At 43.7% G+C, this 23,017-nt stretch overlaps 1 protein-coding gene across 3 annotated transcripts; it reads left to right on the top strand.

Moving 5' to 3' along the window:
• Positions 1-815: 815 nt before the first annotated feature.
• Positions 816-13,781, top strand: ABRACL (ABRA C-terminal like). 3 transcript variants are annotated; one of them, XM_072719806.1, is made up of 4 exons: positions 816-1,038; positions 1,522-1,640; positions 7,775-7,841; positions 13,206-13,781. In XM_072719806.1, the coding sequence occupies exons 3-4, from the start codon at positions 7,781-7,783 to the stop codon at positions 13,388-13,390; spliced, it is 246 nt and encodes an 81-aa protein (XP_072575907.1). In that variant the 5' UTR covers positions 816-1,038; positions 1,522-1,640; positions 7,775-7,780; the 3' UTR covers positions 13,391-13,781. The 3 variants fall into 3 exon arrangements, with proteins under 3 accessions (XP_072575907.1, XP_025853704.1, XP_072575911.1); XM_025997919.2 differs by having other exon boundaries at positions 1,487-1,640; XM_072719810.1 differs by lacking the exons at positions 816-1,038; positions 1,522-1,640 and adding an exon at positions 2,301-2,455.
• The last annotated feature ends 9,236 nt before the right edge of the window (positions 13,782-23,017 follow it).

Here is a 23,017-nt window from a genome sequence, read left to right as displayed (position 1 = left end):
TGGATATTATCCAAGGACTGTGATCACAGCCACAGGCCAACTACCCAGGTTAGAGAATTGCTAAACATGGTAATTTCTTGAATTATGATTTTGCATTATGTAGACTTTGAAAGATATAAAAGGTAACTTCTCAGCTTTGTTTTAGTGAGAAAAAGATAGGCCTCCAAGGATCTCAGAGTCACTTTATACTTCATCTGACATGGGAAACCTACACTGAATCAGAATCTTTTGGTGGTGAACAGAGACTCATTCAAAGTTGTGCCCAAAGGATAGGTGTTTACTATAAAAGGGAAACCAGTATACAGCTTGCAAAGTGGAGGGATCCAGTGAAGCCTTAGAGACCTGGATACTCATATCCCCCTGGGGAGCAGGTGTTTGTTGCTTTTATTCTATCACTGGGTCTCAGCTTCTCTTAGGGTTTGCTTCTACCATTTCTGCCCACACACACCTTCTACTTCATCCCAAGGGTTTTCTGCTTACTCCACTGTTTTGCTTTCTGGAGGCCCATTTTTCTGCTCCAGCCTCAAGCCCTCTTTCAGCTTTACTCTTTCTATGGATCGGCTCATTCTTTGCTCTTCCCTTTCAATTTCCAAGGGAGAATCTGATTGGCTTACTCAATTATTAGAGTCCCTGTTGGGTAAGGATTGTTTGTTCCAAGTCACCTTCTAGGACGATGGCCAGTTTATGGATTGTGTGCTCTTGGGTCACATGATCACCCTTACTCCAATCAGCTATGGGGAGGGTAGTTTTTTTTGGTTATTTGTGCAACCTTTGCCTTAGGAATAGTTTGGGTTATTTCAGTTTCCTTTTTAAGGGGATTCTGGGTACAGCAAGCATCTCTCTGTCTCTCTCTCTCTCTTTGGCGTGCAAGTAAAGAACAGTGAATAAAACAACGGTGACTAAAATAAAAGTATAAATAGACCGATTGAGCTAGGTAGTTAAATGTAGGAAATACTGAATGAAGAAGAGACGAAAGTTATATTTACTCAGGATCAAGAACTGGCGTTGCCCGAGCAAACTTTCTTTGCAAGAGAACAGGTTGGTTTTTAAGAATGCACCGCCCCCCCCCCCCCCCCCAATCGGACTATCCTCCTGCCTTGTTGTAGTTTCCTGGAGACCCCTGCTGCTGGCCTCCAGAACCAAAGTCATGTTCCTTCTAGATCCCAGCAGTCATCACATTGGTGGCACTTTATTTCTGACGTTAGGAGGGAGATACTGGCAGGAAATCGATGCCCAGGATCGGATGGGGGTGGGGGGGGGGTGGGGATCACCGGCCCCGAGCGGCGCAGGGGAGGGTGGCGGTCACCGGTCACCGCAGCTGGAGTCCGCATTCCTGGAGGCCTCGGCGCCTGCCACCTGCCTGGAGTCGGCCCCTTCCCAGGCGTCTGCTCCGCAGTTTCCTCCCCATAGGCTTGTCCCTGGGAGTGTGGGCGGCCCCTTTCTCGAGCGCTTAAACTCTTACCTCCCACCCCCTCCTCCACACCAGCCTTTCTCTTCTGCATCAGTCACTTCCTTCCTCAGCCTCCTCCTCCTCCTCCTCCTCCTCCTCCTCCTCCTCCTCCGCGCTGTGTTGAAGAAGACGACCCGGCCCGCGCCGACGCTGCACCAGCTCTTCCTCGGAAAGTCAGAGGAGGGGAAAGGTGAGTGGGCCTCCGGGAAGGTGACGGGCGGGTGTCAGGGATGGACGGGGCGGCCGGTGCAGGCGCCGCGGTGCGGAGCGGGCATCGGGAGGTGCGGCGGCGCGAGGGGGTCGGACCGGCGCTGGGCTGAGACCCCGCGCGGGGACCCGAGGGCGCGCCCCACGCCCCCCGCGCCCCGCGCCCCACGCCCCGCTCCTCCGCTCCTCCGCGCCCCCCGCTCCTCCGCTCCCCCGCGCCCCCCGCTCCCCCGCGCCCCGCTCCTCCGCTCCCCCGCGCCCCCCGCTCCCCCGCTCCTCCGCTCCCCCGCGCCCCCCGCCTCGGCTCACGTGACGTCGCGCCGGCCGGGCCCGGGAAGCCTCCAGCGCGGCGAGGCTTCCTCCGCGGTGCGGGCGGTCCGCTTTGCACTTGCGGGGGCGCGGGCGGCGGTGTGCAGCGCGGGGCGGGCGAGGGCCGGGGACTGCGGGTCGCGGGGGTGATGAGCGCCCCGGGGGCTTCGGGGAGCCCCGGGCCGGGCGTCTCGGTGGCCCCGCAGGGGCGCTGGCTTGGGCGGGGCGCACGGGCGCGGACGGGCGGCGCCGGCGGAGACAAAGGCTTCCGGGACGCGCGGCCCTCCCGGGGCTGCCCCGGAGCCCGCCGCCCCCGCCCCCGCCCCCGCCGGTGCGGGGGTGGCCGGGGGCGGCCTGCGGGGACGGGGCTGCGGACCCCTTCCGGGCGCTCCCAAACCTGGAGCGGGGATGACCGAATATGGAGCGTGTGCGCGCCCGCGGGCGGGCAGGAAGGAGCCGGGTCCTCCGTGACCCGGGGGGCCGCCGGCGGTAGGCAGCGCGTGCGAGGCTCGGCCGGAAAAGGCGGCGGGCCCCGGGGGGGGGGGGGGGTGGCCGGGCCCCGGGGGGGGGTTGGCCGGGCCCCGGGGAGGTGGTGGCGGGCCCCGGGGGGGGTGGTGGCGGGGCCCGGAGGGGGGTGGCGGGCCCGGAGGGGGGTGGCCGGGCCCGGGGGGGGGGTGGCCGGGCCCGGGGGGGGTTGGCCGGGCCCCGGGGAGGGGGTGGCGGGCCCGGGGGGGGGGGTGGTGGCGGGCCCCGGGGGGGGGTGGCCGGGCCGGGGGGGGGGGTGGTGGCGGGGCCCGGAGGGGGGTGGCGGGCCCGGGGGGGGGGTGGCCGGGCCCGGGGAGGGGGTGGCGGGCCCGGGGGCGGGGTGGCCGGGCCCCAGCGGGGGGTGGTGGCGGGCCCCAGGGGTGGTGGCCGGCCCCACGGGTGGACGTGCAGCGGCGGCGGCTTCCCGGGCGCCCCACTCCAGCAGGCGGTATTCCTCGAGCCTCAGAAAACCTCCTTGTATTGCTTCCAAACTTAAAAACTGTGAGAAGGTCCTTAAGTACATCCTCGAGTGTATGCCGAGGGTGGAGCTTTCCGGCCTGCGGCCCAGTCCTTTCTTTGTGATTCCCACGCACAAAGCCTAATTAGATTCTGACACAGTTAGAGGTCCCGGCTAGCATCTGCCACCGCCTTCCCTTGAGCTCCCACTGAGGATCTCTTTCTTCCACTGGGCTTGCTCTGCTGCCGGCCTCTCCCCACTGTTCTTGATCTTGCAGCTCACTCCAGCCCAGCCTTCTGTCCTTATCTAATGTCGGGGGCCTCAAGGATTGTGGAACAACAATGAGTACTCCCCCACTGTGTCCCCGCTAAGTAATAAAGAAATGAATCCTACCAAATTGTATGTGCTAGCAAAAGTTCCTAAACGTGTTGTTTTCCTACTTGCAGGGGTCTGGGCGGGGAGCTTTTCTGGCTTTGTCAGTGTTCTGCCTTAGTGTATACTCAGCATGTAATATTCCATAAAACACCACTCACTATTGTATTTAGCACACTTTGCATAATGACCAGGAAGAAGATGAAGAAGCGGAAGAGAAAAAACAGAATGATGGTGTAGCAACAGCATTTAATTGTAGGGAGTCCCTCTCAGCCAGTTCTGGAGTAGGTAAAATGGGTTTAAGTAATACATTCCTTGCAAGGTTTCTTAGGATTACATGAATTCACATAGATAAGGAGTCTCGTGTGCAATTAATTATAAAGAAATGCCGGTTGCCTTTCTTTAAATTGGATCTGCATACATCTGCTTAATATGATACAGGTATTCACACTACTTTATAGTGGGATTTCCTCTTTAAGTCTCGTTACTAAAGGAGAGCTAGGTCTGAAGTGTGCTGCTGATTGTGTATGTGTGTGTGTGTGGGGGGGACAATGTTAAAGAGGTACATGTGTGGGAGAAGTCAGGAAATCTGAGAATTGGAGAGGACTGCAATCCCCTTGCATATTGTCTTCTGCCTCAGGCTAATTTCCTCACTAACTGGCACATCCATACTGCTGCATCAGTGTTACCAGTAACAGCTGCGAGCTTCATTGTTAGACAACAGTTTTGATTATAAGGAAATTTTTTTCTTATATGGCTCTCAAGTCTATTACATCTGCCCATCCTACCCAATAGAGCAGCACGAAACAACACTATTACATAAATACATAAAAGGAGCTTTATTTTATTTTAAAGATTTTATTTACTTATTCATGAGACAGGCAGAGACATAGGCAGAGGGAGAAGCAGGCTCCATGCAGGGAGCACAACGTGGGACTCCATCCCGGGTCTCCAGAATCACACCCAGGGCTGAATTGAAGGCAGGCACTCAACCGCTGAGCCACCCAGGCGTCCCATAAAAGCTTTAACTTTAAGAAATGGTCGCAGGTCTTCTCTAGATTGACTTTATGGGTCAACATTCTTTAGAGTACAAGTGACAGAAGCTCATCAAACCAGCACAGGCAAAACCAGGAAAGATTGTTTCATGCAACTGGAAAGTCTGCAGTCATATATAGGCTCAGTCATTGTAATGTGGCTGGACTTTTCTTAGTGCTAACTTTATTCCTGATGGGCTGTTTTCACGTGGTAACAGTTTCCATTAGGGGCCCTAAAGTGACATCTTCAAACCTAGTAGGAGAGTGTGTTTTACTGATCATTCTGGCAAAATTCCTGGACTGAATCTAATTGTTCAGGATGGGATCACTGACCTTGGGTCCCAAATCAATTACTCTGGCTCTAACCCTACTCCTGGAATTTCGAGTGAGGCTCTACTGACATCCTTGGATTTAGAGTAAGGAAGAAAAGACTGGACCCAACCAAAAATTACACTGCTGGAGCAGAATGCAGAATGGGTGCCGAGCAGATAAAGTGACAACTGTCCACCTCACTAACATCTGTAGGGTTTTTCTACCATTGTTTTCATGACGTATCTTTCTGTTGTATCTTCTGTATAAACTTTTTAGCATCTCTCAAATGATCTCAAACTGAATACAATGTTATAGTTTCACCAACAGGAAGTTCTCAATATTTGGACACTATAATTTTTGGTATTGAGTTTTATGTAGACACATTAACCCAAGATGTTGCATTTTATTGCAATAAACACTTGTTAAATTATAATATCCACACAAATATTGTAGCAGATAGTAGTGGTGCATTTCATTATGAGCTGATAGAAACCGGAGGCACCAATCACTATCACTTTAATCATCCTTGTTTTTAAAAGTTACCAGGAATTAGTCATAATGTGTCTAGATATAACGGTTTCTTCTAAATTATCACTCCTAAGCACACCACTCATACAACCCTACTTTTTAGTTCCTTATTTGATTTGAAAATAGACTGAATTGGGGATCTCTGGGTGGCGCAGCGGTTTAGCGCCTGCCTTTGGCCCAGGGCGCAATCCTGGAGACCCAGGATCGAGTCCCACATCGGGCTCCCGGTGCATGGAGCCTGCTTCTCCCTCTGCCTGTGTCTCTGCCTCTCTCTCTCTCTCTCTGTGTGACTATCATAAATAAATAAAGAAAAAAAATATTTGAAAATAGACTGAATTGATGCATGTTCTGCCAATTGCTCATACTTTCTGACTCTCATGTTGTGCTTTCGGTGAGTTACTGCCTTTGTAGGGAAACTTTTCAGGGGTGCCTGGCTCAGGTCATGATCCCAGGGGGGTGGGGGGGGGCGTGGGGGCTGGGATGGAGCCCCATGATGGGCTCCCTGCTCAGCGGGGAGTCTGCTTCTCCCTCTCCTCCCTGCTCGTGCCCCCTCTCGCTATCTCTGTCTTTCTCTCTCAAGTAAGTGAATAAAATCTTAAAAAAAATAATAAAAACAGGAAACTCTTTACTGCCCTTACTTCTTTGACCCTTGATGGTTGGAGTTCTCTCCCCCACATCCACCTCCTCTTTCCCTATTTCTTGCTCTCTTCTCCCTTTTTGAAGGTGTTTGCTATGCCTCTTTACCTCCCTTTTCTGTCTCCGGATAGATATTGGTCGTATTCCTGCATCAAGAGCCTTTTCCAGGGACGCCTGGGTGGCTCCGCGGTTGAGCGTCTGTCTTTGGCTCAGGCCGTGATCCTGGAGATCTGGGGTTGAGTCCCACTTCGGGCTCCCTGCATGAAGCCTGCTTCTCCCTCTGCCTGTGTCTCTGCCTCTCTGTGTGTCTCTCATGAATAAAAAAAAAAAAAAAAGCGGAGAAACATAATTCCAGGGAAGTGGAATGGAGAGGGTGCCCAATGCTGTGGGGGAGCGCTCCTCCACCAGGGCTTCAGGGAAGGCTTCCTGGAGGAAGTCTTCTCTAAGCTGGGGCTGGATGTGTGGGAGTTAGCTGCAACAAAGAGGAATAGCAGTAGTCCGGGTAGAGACACAGTATGTGTGAAGGTTGGAGGTGATAGAGCCAGACAATTTGAGGAATAGAAAGAAGCTCCATATAGCTGCAGCCCAGGGTTCGGGGGGCTAGGGTGGAGGAGGCTATGATGGTGTGAAGCCCCCGGCGGGAGAACACCTAGTGAACCGAGGCGGGTCTCTCAGCTGCTCTTAGTCCTGGACTCCTCCTTATCTGAGACCAACGATGCTCACCACCAGCTCTCCACTGCAGTCGGGTGTACTGGGCACTGCCCCGGGAAGGCCACGACGCCCTGCAGGTGACCCAGAGGCATCATCACCCTGTCCTGACAGTATTAAAGCTGCCCTGTATTGATCTGCTTTCCCCACTAGACCGCAGGCTCCGGAAGGGTTGGAAGTGTCTTCCTTTATCTCGGGAACTCCAGCTTCTATCTTAGGGCTTGCCTCAAATGTGCTATGCGCTTCCTCCTTTGCTTCTGGGCTTTTGCATGCACTCTTCCCCACTCATAGGGCTCCCTTTGCCAACTGTCTACCTGGCCCACATCTCTTCAGTGACCTCCACAAAGTCTTCCGTGGCTTCCACCTTTGTCAATGAATGGATAAAGAAGATTTGTATACACACACACACACACACACACACACACTGGAATATTACTCAGCCATCAGAAAGGGTAAATACCTCCCATTTACTTCAATGTGGATGGAACTGGAGGGTATTATGCTGAATGAAATAAGTCAGTTGGAGAAAGACAATTATATGGTTTCACTCATGTGGAATATAAGAAATAGTGCAGAGGATCATGAAGGAGGGGAAACCCAGTGGGGAAAAATTAGAGAGGAAGACAAACCATGAGAGACTCCTAACTCTGGGAAGTAAACAATGGGTTACACAAAGGGAGGTGGGGGGGTGGAATGGGGTAACTGGGTGATGGGCATTGAAGAAGGCACATGATAAGATGAACACTGGGTGTTATACTGTATGTTGGCAAATGAATTAAATTAAAAAAATGATGAAACTAAGCTAAAACATCTGATCAATTAAAAAATACAGTGAAAAAAAAAAAACCCACTGTCGCATTGCTATTACTCATTGCAGGTCTTTCTCTGCTTCTAGACCATGAATTCCCTGAGGGCAGGTCCTACGTCACCTTTGTGGTTTTGGTGCAGAGCACCATGAGGATGGGGTTAGAGTTTTATAGTGGGTGCTGCATTCTTGCCAACATCCTGTGTAGAATAAGAGTGGGGTCAGCACAAAGGGGCAATGATGAAGAGAGGAGAAATGGAAGTACTCCGGTGTCATGCAGGTTACACAAGTATTTTTAGGAAGCGGAACCTGGTAAATTAACAGTGACAATTGAAACATGGAAAAAAAAAAAAGATGACCCTTGGATTTGGCAAGATGTGCTTAATAGGATATAGAAATGGTAATAATATAGGCATTCTTTTCTCTCTCAGGCAGCAATGAATGTAGATCACGAAGTTAACCTTTTAGTGGAGGAAATCCATCGTCTAGGTTCAAAAAGTAAGTATTATAATAAGGTCATAGTATTCTGAATTTATCTCAGAGAAGTAGGACCAACTTTTTTGGTAACCTAGGACTTCAGGACATAGTTATAGCAGCTCTGCCCTCAGCCATGAAGTGGTTTCTGGAGACAAAGCCTTTGGGATATTGTGAATTTGATGCAATTTAGTGCAAAGAAAATTGCTGTGTTTCTTTAATCTGGCTGCATTGAAATCTGGTGATTGAATCGTATTCATATTTTTATTTGTCACACTATTAAAATTAATTTGTTTTATCTTAACACCATCTTACAAACTTCTAAATGACTAGGGACTCGAATTAAAATTACACCATATTGTCTCTATTTTCTCCAAATTCTTGAATTTTGTCAGGTATTTATGTACATGTAACTAAAAGAAACCATATCCTTTACACAGTTGGGTTTTTTAAAAGACTTATTTTAGAGAGAGAATGGAAAAACTGAAGGAGGGGCAGAGGGAGAAGGAAAGGGAGAGAATCTCAAGCAGATTCCCTGCTGAGCTCAGCCCTGGACTCAGGGCTCTGTCTGCTTTTAAATAACAAATCACTTGAAATAAGACATAGTTGGAAAATGCCATTGAGCCGTTAGTATATCAAATGTCCCTTGTACTAGTTCTCCACTGTTGTTCTGAATCTTTTCTTTTCTTTTTTTCTTTTTTTAAAAAAAATATTTATTTATTTGAGAGAGAGAGCACAAGCACAAGCAGGGGTGGGGAGGCAAAGGGAGAAGTAGACTCCCCACTGAGCAGGGAGCCCGAGGCAGGGCTCAATCCCAGGACCTCAGGATCATGACCCAAGCCAAAGGCAGATGCCCAAGCAACTGAGCCACCCAGGCACCCCATAAATCTTATTTTCAATAGTGATTGCTCTACCTGAGTTCCTCATTTCTACCTTTCCAATTTCTTTGGAGTTCTGTGAGGTCCTGTTGCTCTTGGGAGTAGTACTATTTAGATTGTTAAAGATATATTAAGGATGTATTTTAAATAACTTGGGGATTTTCTTCTCTCTTAGATCTGTCTCCATGTTAGCCTAGTGTTTATTGGTTGGATTCAATTGCATTTACATTTCTGACCTTTACCCTAGAACAGTTATTATTCTACTAAGGGAAATTGAATCTGCACTTCAAAATTAGCAGCTTTACAAACTAGAAGACCATAAGGTAATTATCATAATTTCTGTAAGGATAAAACATTTTGAACTTTGCAGCTTCACCAGGCCTCCTTCACTTACCTATTCCTGGAAATAGTTTACTTCCTGAGTTGGAAAGTGTCTATGGAGATATGTTATCTATGGACAGGTTATGGTTAATTATGTAAGTTGTGTCGGGGATAATTTTGACTAAATTATGATTTAGACTGATCCTTTTTAGACTAATCTAAATATGATGTTTTAGGTGAAGTTTGTATTGATGAATTTAGTTTTATCTACTTCTTTTATTTTTGTCTTCAAATTTTTACTTAAAGTCTCGTTAGTTAACATATTTATCTATTTCTTTTAACATTAAATTCTTTAAAGTCTCATTTTTCATCCGGTGGAAAAAAAATTAAGTGGATAAAGATTATTTGGAGATTTAAATTCTTTCATTCAACAAATATTTCTTGAGTGCCGTCTTTGTGCTCAAATGCTAGACATGTGAAAATAAACAAAATTCTATCTCAGCCCCTGTGGCCCTTTTTAGGTAGCAGGAAGACAGACAAATGGATTGGAGGTGTGGATCTGGAAGTGGTTATTTGCATATGCTCTGGAGTCAGACTCTCTTAAGAGTGAATCCCAGCTACCCTACAACTTACTGTGTGACCCTGGACACATTACTAAACATTTTTATGCCTTGGTTTCCTTATTTGGAAATAATATTCTATTTCAATGATTCAAAGACATTTTTCCCTAAACTTTAAAATCTCTAAAATAAGAATGCATTTTTTTTTTAAGATTTTACTTATTTATTCATGAGACACACAGAGAAAGACAGAGACATAGGCAGAGGGAGAAGCAGACTCCCTGAAGGGAGCCTCTTGTTAGACTCAATCCCAGACCCCAGGATCACGACCTGAGCCAAAGGCAGATGCTCAACCACTGAGCCACCCAGGTGCCCCAAGAATGCATCTTACCATACATGTTATGCTATAGTTAAATTGGCAGTTTAATTGGAATATAAAATAATGGTGGTTCTTGCAATGAATTGTGCCTTACCTTCCATGAAATAGGGATTAAGGGAGTTTTAATTACTACAAAATGCATTGAACATTTCTAGGAGCATAGCAAATATTCAACAAATATTAGCTATTATTACTAAATTGATGGTGAGTACTTTGATATATACCTAATTTTATAAGAAGTGATTAACTCAACTGAGGGAATCACAGAGGACTTCTCAGAAAAAGTGCCATTTGAGCCCATTCTTGAAGAAAAAGAATTAGCTAGAAAAAGGGATCTGGGATGCTGGGCAAATGGCTAAACATGGGCAAAACTGCCAGGGCAGGATCTCTCATTTTAACTTTAGGTAAGAATAAGTCATGATTATTGACTGGATCAAAAGGTACATATAACAATATGGCAGGAGACTAGGTGAGAGAGGAGTGCAAAGGCCAGAGGATGAAGGGTCTTATCTCTGACGCCATGGGCATCCCTATTAGAAGGTGGTAGGGAGCCACTGAAAGATTAAAGTAGAAGAGAATCAATCAGTCAGGGGTGCCTGGCTGGCTTAGTCCATGGAGCATGTGACTCTTGATCTCAGAGTCATGGGTTCAAACCCCACCTTGGGGGTAGAGTTTACCTAAAATATATATATATATATATATATATATATATATATATATATATATATAATCAGAACACCTGGGTGGCTCAGCGGTTAAGCATCTGCCTTTGGCCCAGGGCATGATCCTGTGGTCCTGGGATCGAGTCCCGCATTGGGTTCCTGCATGGAGCCTGCTTCTGCCTCTGCCTGTGTCTCTGCTTCTCTGTGTCTCTCATGAATTAATAAATAAAATTTTTTAAAAATAAAAAGATTATCAATCAGATTTGTATCTTTAAAGTTTCTGTCACGGATTTTATTTTGCACCAATATGGAGGACATACCAGGGACAAAATGCTGAAAGGGAGGCTGGTGAGGGGTCATGCAGTGATCTGCATGAGGATCAATTCCAGCCTGAACCAAAACATTGATTGTGCATGGAGAAGAGGAGAGAGCAACAGAAGATACAAAGGAAGTAGAATCACTTGTGAGAGTGAGGAATCAGTGGACAGAACTCCAAGATTTCTGCCTTTGGCACCTTTAAAAAGTAAAACCTGGGGGTACCAGGGTGAGTCAGTCACTTGACATCCGACTCTGGTTCAGCTCAGGTCATGATCTCATGGGTAGTAGGATGCAGCCCAGAGTCGGGCTTCGCACTCCGGGGGAGTCTTCTTGAGAGTCGTTCCCTCTGCCCCTCCCCTCACTCTCTGTCTCTCAAATAAAAACAAGTCTTAAAAAAAAAAAAAAAAAAAGCTCCATGTTACACCCTCCCTAAAAGCCAGCACTGGGGTTGCCTCCTTCAGGAAGTCTTCCTTTCCCATTCTAGCCCATTTGAGGCATCTTGCCCTTCTCCAAAGTGTAGGATATACTTGGCTTTGTACTGTTGCTTTACTTATTATGTGTATATGTCTCATTTCCTTGTGGGAACTGAAGCCGTTTCTTTGAAAGCTAGAAAGTGCTAGAACATGATTGTGTATTTCCTTCTCTTGCCTCCAGTGGCCACCACCATGCTGCATTTACAGTAGGAATGTGCTAAGCGTCAGGTTAGAAATTCTAGCACTGGAGCACGGGAACTCAAGAACCCTTGGCCAAAGAACTAATCTCCCTCACTTTGATGACCGTGTTCTTCACAGCAGGCATGGCTAGTGGGGCAGTGCTGAAGGAAGGGAGTCAGAAGTTTAGCCAGGGAGATCAAAGGAATCAACCAGCGATTGGGGGGGGCGGGTGTTTCATATTACTCTTATCTCCAAGTTTCCAGTTGATTGATTTTTAATCAAAGGTCCACCTTTCACTACCTTATTAAAAAAAAAAAAAAAGACATAATTTTTTTAGAACAGTTTTAGAATACAGTAAAATTTGGAGAAAAGTACAAAGATTTCCTGTATACTTGCTATCCCCACACATGCATAGCCTCCCTCATTACTAACTACCCCCCCCCCAGCAGAATTGCACAGTTACAATTGATCATCTACATGGACACATCATCAGCCACCATTCATAGTTTTACTCTATGGTTCACTGTTGGTGGTATAATGTCCTATAGTTGGAATCATATGGCCCTTTTTAGATGGCCTTCTTTGTCTTAGTAAAGTAAAATATATTTAAGGGTTCCACCATGTCTTTTCGTCGCTTCGTGGTTCATTTCTTTTTAGGGTTTACCTTAATTTTTAACATCTAGTAAACACTGGTCTCCAAACGATAATCTAGGGATCTGGTAAATACAGATTTCTTTATTTTTAAGGTCACCAGTCCCTGCCTGGGGCTCTGAGTCTGTTTAGAACACACTTAGAGAAACACTGCTCCTGACCCAAACTTTCTCTTCTATTTGTTATTTTTTATTGATTCAACAACATGACAATTAAAAAATCAAAATGTAGGGGCGCCTGGGTGGTTCAGTTGATTTAAGAGTCTGACTGTTGGTTTCAGCTCAGGTCATGGTCTCAGTCAGGGTCCTGGGATGGTGCCCTGTCTCAGGCTTCCTGCTACTGGGGAGTGCTCAAGGATTCTCTCTCTCCTTTTCCCTCTCCCTGCACTCATACATGTGCACTGTATGTGCACGCATCCCCTTTCTCTCTTATTCAAAAAAAAAATCTTTTTTTTTTTTAGAGATTTATTTATTTATTTACGATAGACATAGAGAGAGAGAGACAGGGGCAGAGACCGGAGGAGGGAGAAGCAGGCTCCATGCCAGGAGCCTGACTTGGGACTCGATCCCGGGACTCCAGGATCACGCCCTGGGCCAAAGGCAGGCCCTAAACTGCTGAGCCACCCAGGGATCCCCAAATAAATAAATAAATCTTTGAAAAAAATCAAAATGTAGACAGAGGGGACATAGTAGTAACATTGTAACACATTCACTTTTTGTAAATGGGTTTTGGTTCCCTTCTAGTCTTTGCTCAGATGATCCTAAGGCTAGGAGGCATAAAACACATTGTATTTATTTTGTCAGTCTTTGGGTCTGGCAAGAGATGACATTGAATTTATGAGTGTGAACTGTTTGTCATCTTGGCTAACCCATAGTTAGATGTTTTTTTAAAGATTACATAAATCTTCTAAATATGGGGCAAGAAACGGACTTTGCATTTGACTAACATTGTATTTTCTCAACTTAGATGCTGATGGGAAGTTAAGCGTGAAATTTGGGGTCCTCTTCCGAGATGACAAGTGTGCCAACCTCTTTGAAGCATTGGTGGGAACTCTCAAAGCTGCAAAACGAAGGAAGATTGTTACGTACACAGGAGAGTTGCTTTTGCAAGGTGTTCATGATGATGTGGACATTATATTGCTGCAAGATTAATGTGGTTTACCTAACTTTATTATTATTTTTTGTTTCTGGTCAACTGGAATATTAAGTCATAGGACAAACATGAGCATACTTAATGTATTTTTATAGAACTTTGTAAACAAAAGGAGACTCTTATTTTAAAAGTCTGTCCCTTTTTATACCTTGAAAGAGAACTTATGAATTACACTGTAAAATAAACAAAACCTATTATTTTTCTCAGGAATCTGACTGGAAAAATGTAGGCATGGAGGCTTTTTTGGTGAGGGTGCAAGAGTGATCATAAATAATTCTTAGACAATCTTTACAGATAGTTGACATTCCATAAAAGAGGCCAAACTGAAGACCAGCTCCCACAAGCAATATTATAATGTTTATGTAATAAAAACATGTAACTATGTCACAATTGTCTTATTGCCTTATTTTTTTCATTTAAGATTTATGTGCCTCTCAGAAGTCTTTGCATCAAGATTAACTAACTGCAATAAAAGTTATCATAATCTGAAGAAAATTTCCTTAAAACTACAGAATTTTAAAAGTAGGGATATGTCATGATTGGGCCCTATAGAAAACATTGGCTTTAGTACTTACCACTGAGTTAGGGGATGTGCCAATGCCAAAAGAAATGAAACCTAAGATTTCACTATCTAATTGGATTAGTTAGGTCCACCTGAAATAATATAGAAATGTCTATAAATGCATGTTGCAGCCTATGGTACAGAATTGAAAATGATACAGAATTTCAAGAAGGATAAGATCCATGAAAACCATGATAGTTGGAAAAAGTATCATAGAAGAGTTAGAATTTGCATGATTGGAACGGATTATCCAGCAAGGAAAAAGAAGAGATGGACAAGGTAAGGCAGGGGCACATGATAAGCAAGGCTTGCTCTTATGAAAGCTTGGATGTCAGATTGAGTGGAATGTTGGGAGAAAGGTGATTCAGATTGTATAAATAAGGTTGAACCTGGGAAACTAGGGAAACAACAGAAATTGGAGCAGAGAAGTTACATGATGATAATGATGCTCCATAAAGGTAGCTCTGGCACTGATAACCAGGGCGGATTGTAGAGAGCAAAGATGCAGTCAGACGCCAGCTAAAACATTGCTCAAGAATACATGGGGGCGATGATAACGGAAAAGCAGAGGAAGAATGGACTCCAAGCACATTTTGAAAGAAGATAAAACTCTCATCAATGTCCTTTCCAGTGTGACAATTCAAAGTAGATTAAACAACAATAGTATTCACTGACACTTCCTAGTCGTTGCTAACATTTATTGAGCATTTGTTATGCTGATTCTCATATAACCCTGTGAGGTAGATATTAATATCATCTCCCATTTTATAGATGAGGCAAGAGATGCACAGAGAAGTTAAATAGCTTGTCCAAGTTTAGCTAGAAATGGGCAAGTCAGAATCAACTAACAGGCAAGTACTGGGATGGGATGGACTGCAGGCATGGCTGGCTCTAGGGATTCAAACAATGTCAAAACCCTCTGACTTTCCATATTGGTACTGATGCCTTCTTCGGTTCAATCTCATTCTGCTTAATTTTTTAAAAGATTTTATTTATTTATTTGAGAAAGGGAGAGGGAGAAGCAGGCTCTCTGCTGAGCAGGGAGCCTGATGCAGGTGATCCCAGGGCCCTGAGAGCATGACCTGAGCCTAAGGCAGACACTTAACCAACTGAGCCACCCAGGTGCCCCTTTTTCTAACTTTAAATAGGCTTTGTGCATTTAGTCACGTGGTTGCAAATTCACATACTCCTAGATGAGCAACCCTAGTTGGTATAAGAAAGAGAATTTCTGGGATCCCTGGGTGGTGCAGCGGTTTGGCGCCTGCCTTTGGCCCAGGGCGCGATCCTGGAGACCCGGGATCGAATCCCACATCAGGCTCCCGGTGCATGGAGCCTGCTTCTCCCTCCGCCTGTGTCTCTGCCTCTCTCTCTCTATCATAAATAAATAAAAATTAAAAAAAAAAAAAAGAATTTCTTATACCTAATTATGAATCCTAGCAGAGCAACTCTGGCTGCACTTGCAGCAAAAACCTACCCCTTTGACCAATAATAGCATTTGCCATAGGAATAAAGTAGGGTGAATTGACAGGCCTGGGTCACATGTGTGTTTTCAACTGAGGATGGGGTAGGTACTGTGCTTCACAGCCTCACCTCAATAAACAGGGGTAATTCCCTGGGGGGGAAAAAGGGTACTGAGCATATAGGAATAACATAAGTTCACTATACATACAAGAGATCTTTTGAAGGATGAATCCTTAGAACTGCATGGCAGAAAGTAAAAGATAAAGGAGAAGGTCTGGTTAGAAGACACACCAGCTGTGGGATCAGTAACTGAGGATAACTTGTGAACAGAGACAGATTGGATGGAACAGGGCACTTGGGTGGCTCAGTGGTTAAGTGTCTGCCTTTGGCTCAGATTGTGATCCCGAGGTCCCGGGATCAAGTCCTGCATTGGCCTCCCCTAGGGAGTCTGCTTCTCCCTCTGCCTATGTCTCTGCCTCTCTCTGTGTGTCTCTCATGAACAAATAAATAAAATCTTTAAAAAAAAGTTGGATGGAGCAGGAGGGCTGATCTTAGAATTTTATTTGGGCATGATGAACTTGTGTAGTAAGCAGGTGAGGATTTGGTTCTGGAACTTGGCAGAGACAGGCTTGAGACTTCTGGTTCAAGATTTATTTCATCTCAATTTTGCTATGTACAGATAAGTGTAATTCTGCCTTTATTATTATCGTTAAGTTGACATTTTTATTATCAGGTGCTTAGAAAACACAAAAGACCTATAATCTACAGAATTTGTAAAAGCCTAGGCTAGAAAGTGAAAGCAAGCTTTAGAGGAAAGCAATTTGGGAAATTCCTGTCCGACAGAGCATTTTGAGAGAGGAGGCTGACTTCATCTCATCAAAGATTTCCTTTAAAAAATCTGCAGAAGTAAGTTGAATAGTCACTCTGTCATTTTGTTTAGTGTCTTCTCATGAGTATCAAAGGAAGTTTCGAAGTTTCAAACCATAATGATCTAGAATTTGATAAATCTCCCAGAAAAGAGATCTCTGAATGATTGTTTTGTCATTTTGAGAAAATCGATACTATAGCATTCTTAACCTACTACTGACATCCCTGCTGTAGTTTTACATATTTTCCTTTAGATTTGAGATGATCACTTCTTTGTAATGACTTCATATTTGGATACTTCTCTTGTACTTGAATCATGGCCTTAAAAATTCAAAATCATAAATTTGATTTCTTTGGGGCCAGTTTCACAGTGAAAATCATCTTTCTTGACCATAAACTAAATCCCAGTTAATCGTTTCAGTAACGAGTGTCATTGGCTATAGGTAGGTGAGAATTCAAAATTATGAGCAGTGGTGCATGAATATTTCCTCATGCAACAAAAATGTATAGCATTTACTTTTTCCAAGTCACTATGCTAGGCATTAGGGATTAATAAAGCAAAGTAAAATAAGAATAAATAAAATTTGGGACCCTGGGTGACTCAGGAGTTGAGTGTCTGCCTTTGGCCCAGGGTGTGATCCTGGAGTCCCGGGATGGAGTCCCATATCAGGCTCCCTGCGTGGAGCCTGCTTCTCTCTCTGCCTATGTCCCTGCCTCTCTTTGTGTCTCTCATGAATATATAAATAAAATCTTTAAAAAAAAGGATAAACAAAATTTGATTCCAGTCTTCAAAGAGAAACAAATGATTTGTACCATATATATTAAATATAGAAGAAGCTTTGGGTAGATGATAGAAGAGACAGGTACATTAATGATAAATTGTTCCAGGGGGAAACTGGGATGAAGTGAAGTTTGTCTTAAAGTATCAGAATGATTGAGAAGAGCTTTCCTAGTAGAGCAGTTACAAAAGGAGAGAAAGACAAGTAGCTTAAGGTAAGGAAGGAAAGGAACGTTAGGAGCTGAGATGAAAAGGTTGAGGCATTATTTTTGAACTCTTAAGATAGAAGAAACAATTCTATGTCTTAAAAATGATGAATTATAAAGAATTGTTTAAAAAAGGGGGGGGCACCTGGGTGGCTGCCTTTGGTTGGAGTCATAATCACGGGGAACTGGGATCAAGCTCCACGTCAGACTCCCTGCTCAGGGGGAGTCTGCTTCTCCCTCTCTCTCTGCCCCTCCCTCTGCTTGTGCACTCTCTCTTAAAAAATAAAAATAAAATAAAAACAACTTACATAAAATAACATGACAAGTACCACTAATGATGAAGTGACTTTAATCTCTAAGTTCCCTAACAGTGCTGTTTTGTATATTGTGATTATACAAGGCAACCTATAATTATAGTTTATCATCCTCACAGAGAATGACTGTTAATTGAAAAATTGATGAAACTGACCACTTTTGCAAACTCAAATTTCCTTAATTTCCCATCATAAGAAATCCAAGCACCCCTGTGTCCTGGAGACATGGCTTAAAAATAAGTCACAGAACTGTTGACTTGAGGAATTTGTCATAATCGAACACCAACATCCCAGATTTCCCTGGTGTCTGAGCTGCTTCCTATAGCTCCAGACAATAAGAAGAGAAGAGCCTATGGACTGACAGACAAAATACAAACATATGTGATGGTAAAGGAACAAGCCTACTTTTCTGTGTGGTATGTGGTATTAGACTCATTAATTTATAGCCTCATATATCTAGAAAAAGTCAAGGGACAGGCATGCACCTTCCATTTATTAATAGTCAAATAGTCTTGAAGTGTCCTCTTTCTTAACGAAAGATATAAATAACTCTTCAAAGAAAACTTGCTCCTCAGAAGACTTTTATGATGAGATATCAAAAATGACCATGTTTTTCCGGAAGATTATTTCATAGGACAACCCCTTTCCTGTGGTTTTTGTTTATCTCTACAGCCTCAAGAAAAAGGTTCCTTTAAATAAAAATATTTGTTTCTATAGTTCTCCTTTTTTCGTGAGAATTAGGGAGAATTTAGTGAGTGCTTCAGTGAGAAGTTTTTTGGTTGGAAGGAATGGAGACAAATTTAGCTAGTCAACAGGGATTAACTATCAGGATGCATACAGGGCAATTACAAAGATAAAGTCACTCACTGAAATCCAAGAAAGTGAAATGTGCCATGGCGGGGGCTTCTGGGGATGAGGAGCTCCTAACCACAGAGCAACAGAATAGCTTCTGTAGTTTTTGAACATCTCTGTGCTCCAGAGATTTTGATTCAGTAGGTCTGGAAAGGCCCAACCATTTCCACAAGGGAGCCTCTCCCAGACTGATGGGCAGCTCTCAGGAAGAAGGCCTCCTGGCTGCATTCCAGCTCTTCTGTTAATACCACTCAGCTGTGTTCATGGAGCCACTTTCCATTTGCTTCTCCTCCTGCTTCCAATTAGCTTCCTCATCCTCATCCTCTGTCTTTTCCCTAATTCATAGCTTCTACTGAAGTTTTACTTTGCTCCCTCATGACTTCGATTTGTTAGTGTCCGTTCTTGCCACTGACTGTCCCATGTGCTCCATGTCTGCATGTGTAAATTGAAATGCTTAATAGGCTGAGTTTGCCTAGCTCAGTTTGCCCTTAGCTGTCAGAACTTTCTGTGCCAGGCTACCCCACAGGTCATTGGCCAGCTCCAAAGTTGATTTGGTCAGCTGCACTTCCCTGGTCCAATCAGTTAGGACTAGGTGGATAGGTGGGCAGGGGTGGGCAGGCGGAAAGTTCAGCCTTGTTCAAAACAAGGTTTGTGCTTTGAGCTTCCTGAGATGTGTCTGTGGATCTGGCAGGCATTGTGATCCCATTCTAACAATTAACTCAGAGATTCTCTGGATGGATTGACTGGTTGATTTAAAAGATTTGATTTATTTATTCATGAGAGACACACAGAGTGAGGCAGAGACACAGGCAGAGGGAGAAGCAGGCTCCTGGTGAGGAGCCCAATGCAGGACTTGATCCTGGGACTTCCGGATCACGACCTGAGCCAAAGGCAGACGCTCTACCATTGAGCTACCCGGGTGCCCCTCTGTGATAAATGGTAGAATATGAAGACAGTACTTTTCAATTTGGAGCAGATGGCCACCCCTTTGAAGCATAAAAATAATTCCTCCATACATTAGTTGTACTTTTAGAGTCCATGATTTAAGAAAACATAATACAAAACATACAAAATACAAAATGCTACTATGACTTTAGTGAAAGCTTTAAGACTGTGTATGTTATTAATCAGGGAGTAGTGCTTATACTTTAAAGATAATAGTACATTTATTATGTATACAAGGAATATCATTTATCTACAGAAAATGCTTGGTGGTAGTATGATTTCTTGGACTCCTTGAACTAACTCCGTGTCTTCTTATGGGTTCTCTGCCTGCAGGTTAGGAATGATTTTGTGGTACGATAAGCACATATCCCAAATCAGGAAAGTCTACATTTCAGCCTCAGGGTTTACTATTCACTAACTTCTTTTCTCAGAGTCAGTGGTGGTTCTACATTTCCTCCCCTTGAACCTGGGTAGGCTTGTAACTACTTCAACAAGTAGAATGCAGGGGAAGTAATGTTAATGATTTCTGAGGGTAGGTCATAGATGGCCAAAGAGCAACTACTTGGCACATGTGACACAATGTTCAGAGGGAGGCAGGGTTTCAGAGATGGCTTGATCAAGTGTATCAATGATGTCCTCAAGATCCTATTGTGTTTTGTTTCTGTTTCTCCATTCTGACTTCTGTGCTATCAGTTTCATTGATTTCATTCTAAGTCTTTCTTCCTGGTCAAAAAATAAGTGCCAACAATTCCTGAGGTGACATGGCCCTTTGGTGAGAGAGAGAGAGAGAGAGACAGAGAGACAGAGAGATAAAGGAAGAGAATGGAGCTTCAAGCTCAAAAAGTAGCATCAGTAGATTATAGCTTCCAGTGTCGTTGTTGTAAAGTCAGGTAGCATCCTAATTCCTCATCATTTTTATTTGACTTTCCTTATTGTGGAAGCTTTTATGTTCTTTTTATTTCTAGTATTGTAAGGTTTTGCTGGGTTGTACCTTGGTATGGATTATTTTTTTTTTTACCTTTTATTTTGGGCATGCATGGACACTTTCTATCTGGAAACAGGTTTTTTTTGGCTTGAGGAAGTTATCTTGTGTTATTTCTTTGACAATTCCTTTCCCTTCATTTCTACTGTTTTATTTCTTTTTGGAACTCTTTTCAGTTGAATATTGGGCACTTTTTCTTTTAAGATTTATTTATTTGTGAGAGAGACTGTGAACAAGCAAGTCTGTGGGGAAAGTGCAGAGGAAGACACTCTCAAGCAGACTCTCCACTGAGCATGGAGCCTGATGTAGGTAGGACTTGATCCCACAACCCTGAGATCATGACTGAGCCAAAATCAAGAGTCAGACACTTAACCCACTGAGCCACCCAGATACCGCAAATGTTGGGTACTTCTGAATTGATACACTAATTTTTTAGTTTTCTAATGATCTCCTTCAAATGACTTTTCATTCTCTTTTTTTACTTCACTTTTTTGTTTAAAATTGAAAGTTAAAATTATATTTTGATATTTTAATTTCCAATTAAAAAAAAAAACTTTTCTAAAGATTTTATCTATTTATTCATGAGAGATACACAGAGAGAGGCAGAGAGAGAGAAGCAGGCTCCATGCAGGGAGCCTGATGTGAGACTCAATCTCGGGTCTCCAGGATCACATCCTGGGCCGAAGGCAAGCACTAAACTGCTGAGCCACCCAGGGATCCCCAATTAATTGTGGTTTCATTGATGTTTTCTACTTACTTCTCTTTCAACTGAAGTCCTATTTCAATTTGTTTGTATCTCTATTTTGTATGTTTTTGCTGGGGTATTTCCTCAAATAGCCTAGAAATCTTTGGCTCTCAAATTAATATGCAATAGTCACTAAAAACATTATAGGAGGCTTTGGAATGATGGGTCGTCTTTGCCAACTTATACTAGTGATCTTTGCTATATGGTAATCAGATAGTAAGCAAGCTTTTTGTTGTAAAAACCCCACACATCAACATTGTAGGGTTTCCCCGACCTGAAGCCATTTGGTTTCTCCTGAGAAGAATTCAGCTGTTTTCTGCCTGGATGCATCTTATGGGCACCAGCATTCTGGAAGTAGAGTAAGGGAACAGGCTGAAGGCCCAACTCTTTAATCAGCAAACTTTATTTATTCTTCTGTTTTCAACTCTGCTCTCTACCAAACTTGAGGTTCTCTGGTATGCAGCTACTTCCTCTTTATTTTCCAAAAGCCTTGGTCTCTGTATATGGGGGAGGGGGTGAAGGATAATTGTCTGTTTCATGGAGAAGACCTACCAGCTTAATGTATAGGTGATCAATTACTCTCCCTAATTTCAGTTACGTATTTTATTTCTGCCTTAAGGGTTCTCAGGAACCCTTGTTCAGAGCTCCCTCTGGGGCTCTGTTGGGGTGGCTTGGCTCAATTCCTGCTAGTATCCCTATCCATAGGTGCTTAGGTGGCAGCTTTCTCAAATCTATTTTCCATTCTTCCATTTGCTCTCCAACCTCCAAAGATCATTAATGTTGCTTATCAGCTATTGTATCTTCTCACATTCTCTTTGTCCTTGTGAATTTGTGGCTTTTTTCACTTATTTGTTGCAGTTAAGAACAGGTTCAAAAATAAGAGAATATTTAAAAACTGATCAATTTGCCATATTTAGCTGGAAACCTCTCCCTTTTTCTTACTCCTAAACTTTTTTCTCTAATATTTTTTGCTCTAAGACTCTCAGATCTAAAATGTTCATTTTTAGTTCATCAGCTGCTTTGGAGGTCATTGCCATGCCAAATTTCCAGAGTATAATACATCTATAGCCTTCCCAAGGCAAGCTTTGCTTGGTTTTTGCTGTGTCTGAATCCTTCAGCCTCCAGATCATCCAGGCAGAGATGATCAGGAAAGGAGGTGTGGAGTAACAGGAGAAGCTCAAAAAGAGCTCATCCCTGAAAAATCTGCGATTTAGGACACTGCGAATACAATCTACACTTATTTTATTTCATGTGAGTGTGTTCTGAGAAACAGAAGAGGAGGTGTAAGAAGAAAAGGCAAAGAAATAGCACATCATATTAAGAAATGGTGGATCTTGAAATTAAGAAATGGGAGTAGAAAACATAAGATAATTTTTTAAAGATAATTATTTAGGGACTGATTACAAAATTTGTTGGAACAACTTTATCTAATTGTCAAGCAATTCAATAACAATTATGTGTCTCATTAAATAGGTGCCAAATTAACTTTGTGGAATGCACTATTTGATTAGAATAGTAAGCAGTCTACACATATATTCAATATTTATTGTTTGTTGATGTTGTAATCAGCAGAGAAGGAGCTTGCTGACAGCTGGCTGCAGAAAGGCAAAGAGTATTAGCGCCAAGAACACATGATAAAGGTGAGGTATTTTTGGAGCTGGAGTCAACAGAGACTCCAGAGACAGAGATCAGGACTCTACCATTGCAACCAGGAGGCATTCAGCAAATCAATCCTTGGCTTGAAGTGGTGGGCAAATCCAAGCCTCCGTCTCTTTTCATCTGTAAAATTGGAGAAATAATGATAATAATAATACCTAACTCTTAGGATTATTGTGAGAATTCAGTGTCTAAAATATAGTAATTGTTCAATAAATGTTGCAATTATTTTTCTTGGCAGAAACATTGTTATTGGAG

The sequence above is a fragment of the Vulpes vulpes genome, chromosome 1 (assembly GCF_048418805.1).
Source record: "Vulpes vulpes isolate BD-2025 chromosome 1, VulVul3, whole genome shotgun sequence".
Lineage (NCBI taxonomy): Eukaryota > Metazoa > Chordata > Mammalia > Carnivora > Canidae > Vulpes > Vulpes vulpes.
The sequence above is the reverse complement of the archived record's forward strand: the minus strand, read 5'-3'. Positions and strand labels throughout refer to the sequence as shown.